This window comes from Vigna radiata, chromosome 5 (genome assembly GCF_000741045.1).
Source record: "Vigna radiata var. radiata cultivar VC1973A chromosome 5, Vradiata_ver6, whole genome shotgun sequence".
Taxonomy (NCBI): domain Eukaryota; kingdom Viridiplantae; phylum Streptophyta; class Magnoliopsida; order Fabales; family Fabaceae; genus Vigna; species Vigna radiata.
In genome coordinates this window covers 271,336-283,109 of record NC_028355.1, presented here as the reverse complement: position 1 = coordinate 283,109, position 11,774 = coordinate 271,336, and the positions used below count along the sequence as shown (strand labels likewise).

At 35.0% G+C, this 11,774-nt stretch overlaps 2 protein-coding genes across 4 annotated transcripts; one reads left to right on the top strand and one right to left on the bottom strand.

Moving 5' to 3' along the window:
- Nucleotides 1-463: 463 nt before the first annotated feature.
- LOC106760183 (1-(5-phosphoribosyl)-5-[(5-phosphoribosylamino)methylideneamino] imidazole-4-carboxamide isomerase, chloroplastic) lies at nucleotides 464-1,988 on the bottom strand. The gene is made up of 2 exons (XM_014643644.2): nucleotides 1,875-1,988; nucleotides 464-1,759 (listed from the first exon to the last, which is right to left on the bottom strand). The coding sequence occupies exon 2, from the start codon at nucleotides 1,593-1,595 to the stop codon at nucleotides 666-668; it is 930 nt and encodes a 309-aa protein (XP_014499130.1). The 5' UTR covers nucleotides 1,596-1,759; nucleotides 1,875-1,988; the 3' UTR covers nucleotides 464-665.
- A 931-nt stretch (nucleotides 1,989-2,919) lies between these two features.
- LOC106760120 (ATPase 10, plasma membrane-type) lies at nucleotides 2,920-10,627 on the top strand. 3 transcript variants are annotated; one of them, XM_014643556.2, is made up of 22 exons: nucleotides 2,920-3,097; nucleotides 3,335-3,407; nucleotides 3,578-3,697; nucleotides 3,942-4,040; nucleotides 4,164-4,301; nucleotides 4,497-4,631; nucleotides 4,787-4,966; nucleotides 5,218-5,424; nucleotides 5,642-5,761; nucleotides 6,268-6,387; nucleotides 6,472-6,594; nucleotides 6,784-6,888; nucleotides 7,058-7,202; nucleotides 7,778-7,939; nucleotides 8,444-8,682; nucleotides 8,922-8,954; nucleotides 9,087-9,168; nucleotides 9,344-9,504; nucleotides 9,614-9,787; nucleotides 9,879-10,061; nucleotides 10,151-10,323; nucleotides 10,412-10,627. In XM_014643556.2, exons 2-22 carry the CDS (start codon nucleotides 3,342-3,344, stop codon nucleotides 10,503-10,505), a joined length of 2,859 nt encoding a protein of 952 aa, XP_014499042.1. In that variant the 5' UTR covers nucleotides 2,920-3,097; nucleotides 3,335-3,341; the 3' UTR covers nucleotides 10,506-10,627. The 3 variants fall into 3 exon arrangements, with proteins under 3 accessions (XP_014499042.1, XP_022636095.1, XP_014499041.1); XM_022780374.1 differs by lacking the exon at nucleotides 2,920-3,097 and adding an exon at nucleotides 3,206-3,224; XM_014643555.2 differs by lacking the exons at nucleotides 2,920-3,097; nucleotides 3,335-3,407 and having other exon boundaries at nucleotides 3,494-3,697.
- The last annotated feature ends 1,147 nt before the right edge of the window (nucleotides 10,628-11,774 follow it).

Below are 11,774 nucleotides of genomic sequence, written 5' to 3'. Positions count from 1 at the left end.
GGATTTATAATTTGTTGACCTTCTAGTTGAACATATGTATCTATTTTGAAAAACTCTAGCATTTTTCCCATGTGTTTTGTTTATTTAATTTCCTCTAGATTTCGGGATTACTGTAATCACAACCTGATTAACTTTCCTACTCTTCAACTGCTCTCTTTTATTATCAATGTGGACATCTTGATTTTTAGACATGTATGGTATAAAAATAGGGATGTCACAATCTGAACTTCCACTATCCAACGGAAGCCGAACTGATATACCAATAATCAATCCATGAAACTTCCTAATCCAAAGGCCATGTAAAATCAATAATAATTTAACGCCACGTAAAATCATCCATAAAATAAAATCGTTTAAGAAACTAAAATTAACCAGTTTTAGAAAATAGAATACTTAACCCATAAAAGGGTTAACAAATCCAAATAACACACCATCAAAGCTGAAAAAATAAATAAATAAAAAGTGTAATGAAACTTTTGTTGAACTCGCATTAGATAGCTATTGCAGTATTGTTGTACACCCAGTATTATTAAAAATCAATTCATCCTAGAAAGTTCGTTATGTTCAATTTGCCTTGAGTCATAAAAAATTAACCTGATACTGGTTACACATCTAGAAAAACACTAAAAGCAGATCATTTCTCCAATTAGAAGAAAACATATTAATCAAACTACATGGGCCCTTTGCTGGGCATGCCAAGCTACAACCTCTTCGTAAGACATGTTTCCTCCAAAAATATCCAAGGCACTACCCACAGTTACATCCACCCGTTCCATTCCCGCACTTTTAATCCTCTCTAGGTCAGCCATTCCGGTCACACCACCAGCATAAGTAACAGGAATAGGTGAATGCTTGCCAAGCAAAGCAACAAGCTCTTCATCAATTCCCAACTTTTTCCCTTCAACATCAACACCATGAACCAAAAACTCATCAGCAAAGTTGGCAAGAAATTCCATCACACCAGGATCAACAAAAACATCACTAAACTTCTGCCATCTATCAGTGACAATTGCATATTTACCATCCTTTTTTCTACAACTGAGATCCAACACAAGTCTCTTTTTTCCAACAATTTGAACAAGATCTTTTAGCCTTCCAACATCCATTTGTCCATCATTGAATACGTAAGAAGTCACAATGACGTGGCTTGCTCCCTCTTCTATGTAACTCAAACAATTGTCAGAATTTATTCCCCCTCCAATTTGTAGACCACCGGGATAAGCATGCAATGCTTCCAAGGCAGCAGCTTTGCTCAAAGGGTCTGCACCAAGCATGATGACATGGCCACCCGTGAGTCCATCTCGTCTGTAAAGAGTAGCATATTCAGCAGCCGACTTATCAGACTCAAAATTGGTCACAGGATCCGACCCATCATCACCCCCTTTCAAGTCTTGCAAGGTTGACCCCACAATTTGTTTCACTTTTCCCTTGTGGATGTCGATGCAGGGACGGAATTGAGCCGCGCATTGAATGGAAGGAGGAAATCTTCGAGTGGAAGGTGAGAAGAGAGTGAGAGAAGAACGGTTATTGGCAAGAAAGATGGGTGAGGTGACGAAAAGCCCAAAGGAATGAGATGCAGAGAGATTTCTCATCATTCCTCAAGGCAACTGTGACAACCCTTCTTCAAACAAGAGAAGGAGAGGCTCGCATTCTATCGGAATGAACATTGAACAACCTAAATGGATGAAAATTTTCTTTCCAGGGACCTAATAACCAGGTCACCAATCTCTCTTTGAAGGACCTGTGTTGGGTATTCACTCTACTTAAAGAAAAGAAAATGAGAATGAGAAGATAACGATGAAGGGACATTCAAATTAGAAAAAACAAAACATTGAAATAGAATCGTCAAAAGTGAATCATACGACAGGGATTACCTTCAGCGATGGCAGATGGGAGACAAACAGAGAATGAAAAGTGCTTCCCAGTTGCAGCAGCCAGTGAAACACGATCCTAGGGTTTCAGGCAAGACTATAAGAATCAAAATGCATTCGAAAATGAAAGATAGCTGAAAGAAGAAACTAGTGAGGTGTAGAAAGAAATTACTCCGTTATTCAATGGCCCAAGAAAGGCCCAAAGTGTTTATGGGATGACACTAATTTCATGTGTCCTCTAAAGTTCTTTTCTTTATAAAGTTTAACATCCAATCTGCCAAGATTTCGAAATCAGCATTAACCTATCTGAGAAAAATATTAAATAACAAAGACAGCATTGAGTTAAAGCTTCATTTTTTAAATTTATTATGTATGATGCGAATTTATTTTTCTTTGAAATTGATAGCAATAATGTTAAAACTTAAAAAGTTTGGAGTTTTTGAATATTGAAGAGGGATTGTTATGACATTTTTTTATTTTCTTGAATTCATTGTACATTGTATATTAGACGAAATCTTTAATTTTTAATTACTGAGTTGTCATAATACTTGTGTATTATGTTTTGCCAGATAGATAAAAGAAAAATTAAAAAGGTGAAATTTTTAAAAAATGAAAAACTACTAAGATTGAAAGTTAGGTGGTTCATGTTGAACTAATCCGTTTATAAGATGGATTAAGGTGAACCGATTCGTGTTGATAGTTGTACCATCATGTAACATGCTATCTGAATGTGTATATCTAGTTGTTACTTTTGTCAAATTTTCAGTATTTATGTATTTTTGTATTTACAATTGTAACAGAGATGTAGTAGATATGAAATGGGACGAATTTAGTGATGAACATTAGAAGATGTCTGAGAAAGTATGTTTGCAATGCAATGCAATGCAATGCAGAAGTTGAAATCAGGGAGAAGTAAATGAAAACAAGAGTTGAATGGGAGAAGGAGAGAAAGTTAGGTTTTGAAAGGTGGGTGAAGAAGACAAGACAAGAGAAGCTAAGACAACTTTAACTGTTGCAAAAAGTGTTGGAGAGTAGCATTGCATCGTTGCTTGCTTACTCTTCCGCAACTGCCAACCAACAGTCAGCATGCAACTAACATGCTAACGTTGTTTGCAATACTTTCATTATTAATGTAATGGAACGAAAGGAATCTAACCTCTCTATCTTACTTCCACTCTGCTTCTTCTCACTACCTAGCTCACCTCCCACTTTCACTTTCCCTCCAAGTAAGTATATGTTACTACTGTTCCGACAAGAATCTACGCTGTAATTCATAGTTACTGTGTCAACTTAGGTAGTCATGTAATGAGTACCTTATACAACCATGTCTTTACTACACTGAAGTTTATTCAAGTAAAATTTTTGCATGTTTGGTGCTGTTTATTTTTCTCAGTGATACAATTCTGATTTTGACCAATTGTTGCAATTACAAACTGCTTAACTGTTGCATGCATAATCTGCAGCCATAACATGGCTGAGGAACTGGATAAACCGTTGCTTGATCCTGAGAATTTCAACCGAGATGGCATTGATTTGGTAAGTCCTCTAACATAGGCAGGGCTCAATCAAAACTTAGCACTGTTTCCTTCAACGTTTTTCGTTTTTTGTTTCATTACAAATATCGTTTAATAATTTGCATGAAAGATGGTGAAATTACTGAACAGAAAATACGTTTCGACTTCATTGTTCGTTGTTATTTTGATCAGGAGCGTATACCATTAGAAGAAGTATTTGAACAGTTGAGAACATCACGAAGAGGACTTTCATCTGACGATGCTGAAGCTCGAATAGAGATATTTGGCCCAAACAAACTTGAAGAGAAGAAAGTAAGCACATACTTCTTATAAATATTTATTTTCATAAATTCATCATATAGAGTATGTGAATCAGGATAGATTTGGCCATTCAAGTACCTTGTAAACTCATACCAAGATATAGTTGTTGTTAAAGTAGCTTGTTCACTGAGATTTTCAATCTTATAAATTGTGAGTTCTGCATTGTGGTAATTTATTTTGAAAGGCAAGGAGGCATCCCACTTAAAGAAATTCTAACCCTCAAATTCTACTGCAGGAGAATAAAATATTGAAATTTCTTGGTTTTATGTGGAATCCTTTATCATGGGTTATGGAAGCAGCAGCACTGATGGCGATTATCCTTGCTAATGGTGGAGTGAGTAGAGAATGCAATAAGTGTTCTACAATATACCATATGTTCTTTCTTATTTTCGTTCAGCGTTTTATTTTTAGTTTGTATTTTCATTTCTTGGTTCCTCATTTTGAGATAAATTTTCAGGGGGAAGGTCCTGATTGGCAAGACTTTATAGGGATCATATGCCTACTGGTAATAAACTCAACTATTAGTTTTATAGAAGAAAATAATGCAGGTAATGCTGCAGCAGCATTAATGGCACGTTTAGCTCCTAAAACAAGGGTATGTTTCTTTGTTGACGACATTTACGTAGGAATTCATCACCTATGCCATGCAGAGTGAACATATATCCTTAAAAAACAGAAATTGTTCTAGTACTATGTTACTATATTGCTTAAGGCTTGTAATGCTAAAATACATTGTTTTCAGGATTCCTTACGTACACAAAATTAATGAGTCCCTAATATCTTTGTTCAGGTTCTCAGAGACGGGCAGTGGCAAGAGCAAGATGCAGCAGTTTTAGTACCTGGGGATATAATTAGCATAAAATTGGGAGATATAGTTCCAGCTGATGCTCGCTTGCTAGAAGGGGATCCTCTAAAAATTGATCAGGTAAGCCTTTGTTATGAAATAAATGAACATTGTAAATCTAATGTATATTTTTTTTTTACTTTCTATTTAGTGATTTCGTAATATATTTTCTCATGACAAACTGGTACAATGATGAAGAAACAGAGTTCATGATGTCCTGGTTTTGTTTTATGCAGTCAGCCCTTACTGGAGAATCTCTACCTGTCACGAAAAGAACGGGTGACGAGGTCTTTTCCGGTTCAACATGTAAACATGGAGAGATTGAGGCTGTAGTGATAGCAACAGGAGTTCACTCCTTTTTTGGAAAGGCGGCATACCTGGTTGATAGTACCGAAGTTGTTGGACATTTTCAGAAGGTAACTTAAGAAAACTTCGGACTCTTTCGGCATGGTTATATTAATAAGAAGTTTGAATGGTTGCATAAAAGGATAAAATGCTTTTAAGGAATGTGACGATGCTTAACTTGTTATAACACTGGAAAAAAGGAGTAAGGAGAATATACATTGAGATTGGAGCATTTGTTTCATTTCAATGCAAAATATACTTTACAAGTGTTTGGTCAATCAGTCAAATTTCAGACCATATCTGTTTCTCTTACCTTTTTCAGGTCCTTACCTCAATTGGTAACTTCTGCATTTGCTCTATAGCTATAGGGATAATTTTTGAAATAATTATAATGTTCCCAGTAGAGCATCGATCATACAGGGATGGAATCAACAATCTTCTTGTTCTCCTAATTGGAGGAATACCCATCGCTATGCCAACAGTCTTATCTGTAACACTTGCAATTGGCTCTCACCGTCTTTCTCAGCAGGTCCAACTCTTTAGCTCTTAACTAGAATCAAATTAAGAATGGAAGAAATTAAGATTTTGTCTACATTATCAATAATAATAGTTCAAAATTTGGGAATCCTATATCACTTTGGCTAATAATACACGGGCGCCTAGTGTTACCCTCAAAGTTCAAAAGAATATAGCAAATCTTTATGCTTCTGACTATGCTCTTTCTGTATTTTTACTTCATTTGTAAGGGAGCCATAACTAAAAGAATGACAGCAATTGAAGAAATGGCAGGCATGGATGTGCTCTGCAGTGACAAAACTGGAACTCTTACACTGAATCGCCTGACTGTTGATAAAAACCTTATTGAGGTTGGTACTTAAAAATGACATTAAGTATATTATCTATATTGTTGATTCAAAATAACATTTTCATATGTTTTATCAGAATTCAATTACTAAATAATTGGCTGAGAATATAGAATCCAATGTGTTTGTAACTAGTACAACTACAATGCAGTTTGCTCAAGTCGCTAAAAAACTTTAGTTAGCAACTTCATCATCTTCACATAAGAGTTTGAAACTTCAAGCTTGTTTGGATAGCTTATACTGATTTTTGAATCATTTCATTCTTCAAGAATCATGATGTAACGTGTCCTAATTCTTAATTACCATATGGCACTACTTCAATTGAGCATATTATTTGGTCCCTCCCCAGCCCCCAATTAGCTATTCAAAAGGCATTATCTTTTCATGTAGATTAAAAATATTGAGATGCAAAAGAATTCTTAAGAGTTGAGAACTCTTATTGTGAATTGTTTAGAGGACTGTTAGGAGGTATTGTCCTTACTTAGAGTTTCACCTTACGTGTTGAACAGGTTTTTAATAGAAATATGGACAAAGATACGGTTGTTCTACTAGCAGCCAGAGCAGCTAGGCTGGAAAACCAGGATGCCATTGATACTGCCGTAGTTAATATGCTAGCTGATCCAAAAGAGGTAAATATACCATGTTACTTTAATACAGAAGTTCTCCAAATGTTCATTAATAGAAGAAAATTAATTCCTTCTTCCTCTCTACAGGCACGTGCAAACATCACTGAAGTTCATTTTCTACCATTCAATCCTGTAGATAAACGTACAGCTATAACGTATATTGATTCTGATGGCAATGTTTATAGGGCCACTAAAGGAGCTCCGGAACAGGTATCAAAATTTTTAAAAGGTGGTGAATAGCCTTTTCTTATTGCCTAACGTCTCCTAGTTTTGCTTCAAATCTAATGCAAAGTTTTTTCTCAATGGACCCTCATGCAAAGGGAGGGAGAAAATTTTTTGCAATCATTGGAATGCCTTTTACAGAACTTCAGTGTTTTTTGGCTGTTTACTGCATACCAGATTCTAGATTTGTGTCAAGAGAAAGACCAAATTGCCAGAAAAGTGCACGATATAATAGACAAATTTGCTGAAAGGGGATTGCGATCTCTTGCAGTTGCTTATCAGGTTATCAGCATGATACCCTTCATTGTTCCTTTCCTGCTTAAAGGATCATTAAATGAAGAAAAAGATGTCAATGTTGCTTACTTATAGAAATTTTTAAAACACGTTAATTACTTTAACAATTTAGGATGTCGATTATTATTTTGTCTTAGATAAGTCATTATTCTTTCAGGAAGTTCCTGAAAAATCCAAGGATAGCCCTGGAGGTCCTTGGACTTTTTGTGGCTTGTTGCCTTTGTTTGATCCACCAAGACATGATAGTGCCGAAACCATCCGAAGAGCACTTAACCTTGGAGTCTGTGTAAAGATGATTACAGGTAAACATGAAATTTCAATGGAAGCATAGAATAAAATATAACAAAAGACCATAGTGTGGTGGTAGTTGTTGCACCGAAATGATGAGGGCTACTGCGTGATATAAGATATTTTGTCTGATTCTAATCAAATTGCTCTCAATATTCACTGAATAACTGCAAAAACTCACCATGATATTCAAGGTTTATAGAATCAGAGGATCAAAGTGTAACTACAATTATATAAAGCAAATATAGCAAAGGAAATATCAATGAGAGAATATTGTTGGCATCAAACTTCACCAAACATGCTCTGTAATCCTTCTCAATAATACACAGAACTGCTCATTCAATGTGTTATTAAAATTTACCAATATCACTAATCATCAATCCGTTTGACTCGTACTTTCTCTGTGTTGGAACTTACCTGCAACACACCCAAATTAACATGTGTTGTTCATTGCTAAATTCTTTTCTCAAATAATAAATTTTAAATATCTTCCAATAAAAGTGGCTGAATAAGACATCAATCTTTTGAGTACATTCACATTTGAAATGTTTAGGTCAAATAAGCTAGTTTAAACGTCAATGCATTGTAGGTGATCAATTAGCCATTGCAAAGGAGACAGGCCGAAGACTTGGCATGGGAACAAACATGTACCCTTCTTCATCTTTGTTAGGGCATGAAAAAGAAGAGCATGAAGCTCTACCTGTAGATGAGCTCGTTGAAATGGCAGATGGATTTGCTGGTGTTTATCCTGGTATATGAATTTGATAGTTAAGAAAGTTAGTTGCTTCTCTCAGACCATATATATATATTTGGCTCTTGCTTCCTTTCATTCTGTATAATAAATGACTACAACTAGAAAAATATGGTTTTCAGACATCTCACTATCTTAGCTAACAAATAAAGGGAATGATGAAATATTATTCCAATAGATCAACACCATGAGCCTTATGGGTACAAAATCTTGCATAATTGATCACTTTTCTTGAACCTTTCAGCCTCCAATAATTTACTGGTCAGATATGAGTAGTTTCAACCAGCCTATAGCTTGCACTATTTCTTATTTAAGATAAAAAATGAGTGATTTAAGCAAGAAAATAATTTCTAGTCTGAAGTGCTTAGCACCAGTTTTTGTTCTTATTCAAATTTTTTGGATGAATATCTCCTATACGTTGTTACCTGTCATTTTCGACAGTGTTGCTATTTTACCAAGTATATTGAACAGATATTTTATTGATGTTGCAATTCATACTTTCAGAACACAAGTATGAAATAGTGAAAATTTTACAAGAAAAGAAACATGTTGTTGGGATGACCGGGGATGGAGTAAATGATGCCCCAGCATTGAAGAAAGCAGATATCGGAATAGCTGTGTCAGACGCTACAGATGCTGCAAGAAGTGCTGCTGATTTGGTCTTAACCGAGCCTGGGTTAAGTGTCATTGTTAGTGCTGTGTTAACAAGCAGAGCGATATTCCAAAGAATGAAAAATTATACAGTTGAGTGTGTAGTATTCCTCTTCTTTTGCACTATGATAGAAATATTCTCCTTTCACCTTTTTATACATTATATAGCCTCAACAAGAAAGCAAGACTCTTAGGAGCTAGAAGAATATAGTCAAAGTGTCTAACTGAAACCTAGATTGTTCAAACCACCAGTCATTATAAATGAATCAATCAGTAATAACTCGGAATGTTTTTCATGATAATGTTCATTTGATTGCTTTCTTTAATGCAGATATATGCTGTCTCCATCACCATAAGGATAGTGGTAAGAAAAGTTCCTACCCCCAATTTCAGAGTCATTTTTATAGATTATGTTTTTCTCTATTCTTGAATTTCTATCAAACATTAAAGTTCCTTTGGACGAGCGTCTAACTTATCAAACCGAACCCTTTTGCAGGTTGGTTTTACTCTCCTGGCATTAATTTGGGAGTATGATTTTCCACCATTCATGGTCTTGATCATTGCAATACTAAATGATGGTAGTACTTCTGATCATTTCTTCACCCCAGTACTGGACATGAATTATAAAACTTCCACTTTCCTTTTCTTCCGTATCTACTTACTCAAGCAATAGATAAAAACTATACTCACCATTTTTTTTCCAGTTTATGACAATGTAAGATCTGTAGTCATAACATTTTAATTTTGAACTAGGTACTATCATGACCATATCTAAAGACAGAGTGAAGCCATCCCCGACACCCGACAGTTGGAAGCTACCAGAGATATTTGCAACAGGAATAGTGATCGGAACTTATCTTGCTCTGGTCACTGTCCTATTCTATTGGGCAATAGTTGAGACCACTTTCTTTGAGGTACAAAAGTTTTTGTCTCTCCCACCCTGATCTTGTTGTCGGACCTAAAATGAAAATTACATTTCACTCAATTTATAAACATCTTTGAGCCGAAAAAGTGTTTTTGCAGACCCACTTCCATGTAACCTCATTATCTAGTGACAGCGAGAAAGTTTCATCAGCTGTATATCTGCAAGTTAGCATCATTAGCCAGGCTCTAATCTTTGTTACTCGAAGCTATGGATGGTCATTTCTAGAGAGACCCGGAGCTCTGCTAATGTGCGCCTTTGTAATAGCTCAACTGGTAATGTTGCATGCCTCAAGTGTAAGGAAGTTAGATTGTTTTAACACATAAAATAGTGGTTGATGAAGAATGTGATGTATGAATTGGTTAGGTGGCGACCTTAATTGGTGTGTATGCAAATATCAGTTTTGCGAAGATTAGCGGAATTGGATGGGAATGGGCTGGTGTTATATGGTTATACAGTTTGATCTTCTATGTACCATTGGACGTCATTAAGTTCACAGTGCGTTATGCCTTGACTGGAGATGCCTGGAAACTCCTATTTGAAAGAAAGGTAAGTGGGAAACTGAGAAAGTTTAGAGAAAGTTTAGAGAAAGTTCACAATGTGTAGCTTGAGTTTTGATGTGTTTTTGTGTTGAACAGACTGCTTTTACATCAAAGAAAGACTATGGAAAAGAAGATAGGGCTGCCAAGTGGGTTCTTTCTCAGAGGACTCTACAAGGACTGCATCTCATGGCCGCCGGAGGCCTGGAGGTAAACGGAAGACGCTCTTCTATCATAGCTGAACAGGCCAGACGACGAGCTGAAATAGCCAGGTACTTTTCTCATCTCATTCACCACTTTTGCTCCCAATCATCTACAAAGAAACCTCTTTTAACTCTCAAAATGCATCAAACTTTGCAGGCTAGGGGAGTTGCACACTCTCAGAGGACACGTTGAGTCTGTTGTCAGACTCAAAAACTTACACCGCAATATCCAATCAGCTCATACAGTCTGATGCATTGCTTCTACCATTATTGCTTATTTCTCTATAAAGTTTGCATCTTTTTCCACTCCCTCCAATTTTGTACCTCCCTCAACGAATCTTACGCATAAACTAAATCTAATTTTTTAGCCGTAGACGCAGTCCTACTTTATCGTCTTCAGCTTGTTCTTGTACTCTGTTTTTATCTTCAAATTCTTAAAGTTGTCGGAACTGTTACTTCCTGAAACGGACAGAGAATCTGACTGTCGGCAATGTTAGGGTTAGGGAATATTCCGTCTCTACCCAAACCATTTATTATATGTATGCGAATGTCACCGACAAATTGAAAATAAATCAAATTAATAATAATTATTTTTACAATATACAATCAATTAATAATTGTATAATTGCATTATTTATTCTCTTTTGTTTTATTATGTCCTGTGGCTGTGGCTGTTTTCCTAAACACCACCAATTCTTTTCACCGTATACCGTTAAGTTTAACGAAGTTAGAACAAGTTTTGTTTTATATTCTTTCTTTCGACCAACCCGTGACACCCTTCGGATAAACTATTTCAATTTGATTACTTTCGAATATATCTCTTATTTTAAAATAAATTAAAAACGAAAAAAAAATGAAATTAGTAGTACATCAGTAAAAGGTGAAAAGAAATATTTTCTCAAGTGTTAACTGGTCCTTTAAATCTAAGATTGGAGGCAATAAAAAATTTAATCTTATATTTTTTAATAGATTATTTGAGTAAATTGTGTACTTTTTTATTTATTTAATGCCGCACTTTTTATTTATCAAAGAAACACAAATATAGAAGACATAAAAAAAATAGAGAAATAAAGAATTCTATATATATTAATTAAAGATAGTGGTTACGGGTCTGTTTTAGCGTTATTCAGGAGACATGGTGGATATTATATTTTAATATTTCTTTATTAAACACTGGATGTTCTTTAAGGAAAATATTAATTAAAAAATATCATGTGTTAATTTTATATCGAATTTGATTTATTTGTCTTTTGAGATTACTATATAGATTAAATAATATGACAAAATTATGATATTAGAGTAATTATTCGATTAGACCACTCTAAATGAATATCTATTCACTATTAGTAAAAATATTATCGTAAGACAGATTTATGAGTGGTTTATAATGGAAAAATATTATGTACAAATTAAAAAAGGAATTTTATGATCTTGTAACTTGACTTTCATACGTATTATATACATATTTTAGGATGAATTTATGGCATAATTGAACAATCTTATCAATGGAAATCTTATTT

Excerpts from the sequence above, each read along its gene's own strand:
- LOC106760183 (XM_014643644.2), bottom strand. The coding sequence starts at position 1,595 with ATGATGAGAAATCTCTCTGCATCTCATTCCTTTGGGCTTTTCGTCACC.
- LOC106760120 (XM_014643555.2), top strand. The coding sequence starts at position 3,509 with ATGAAAGATGGTGAAATTACTGAACAGAAAATACGTTTCGACTTCATT. Across the intron at positions 5,425-5,641 it reads CTCACCGTCTTTCTCAGCAG|GGAGCCATAACTAAAAGAAT; the intron begins GTCCAACTCTTT and ends TTCATTTGTAAG. Across the intron at positions 5,762-6,267 it reads TTGATAAAAACCTTATTGAG|GTTTTTAATAGAAATATGGA; the intron begins GTTGGTACTTAA and ends CGTGTTGAACAG.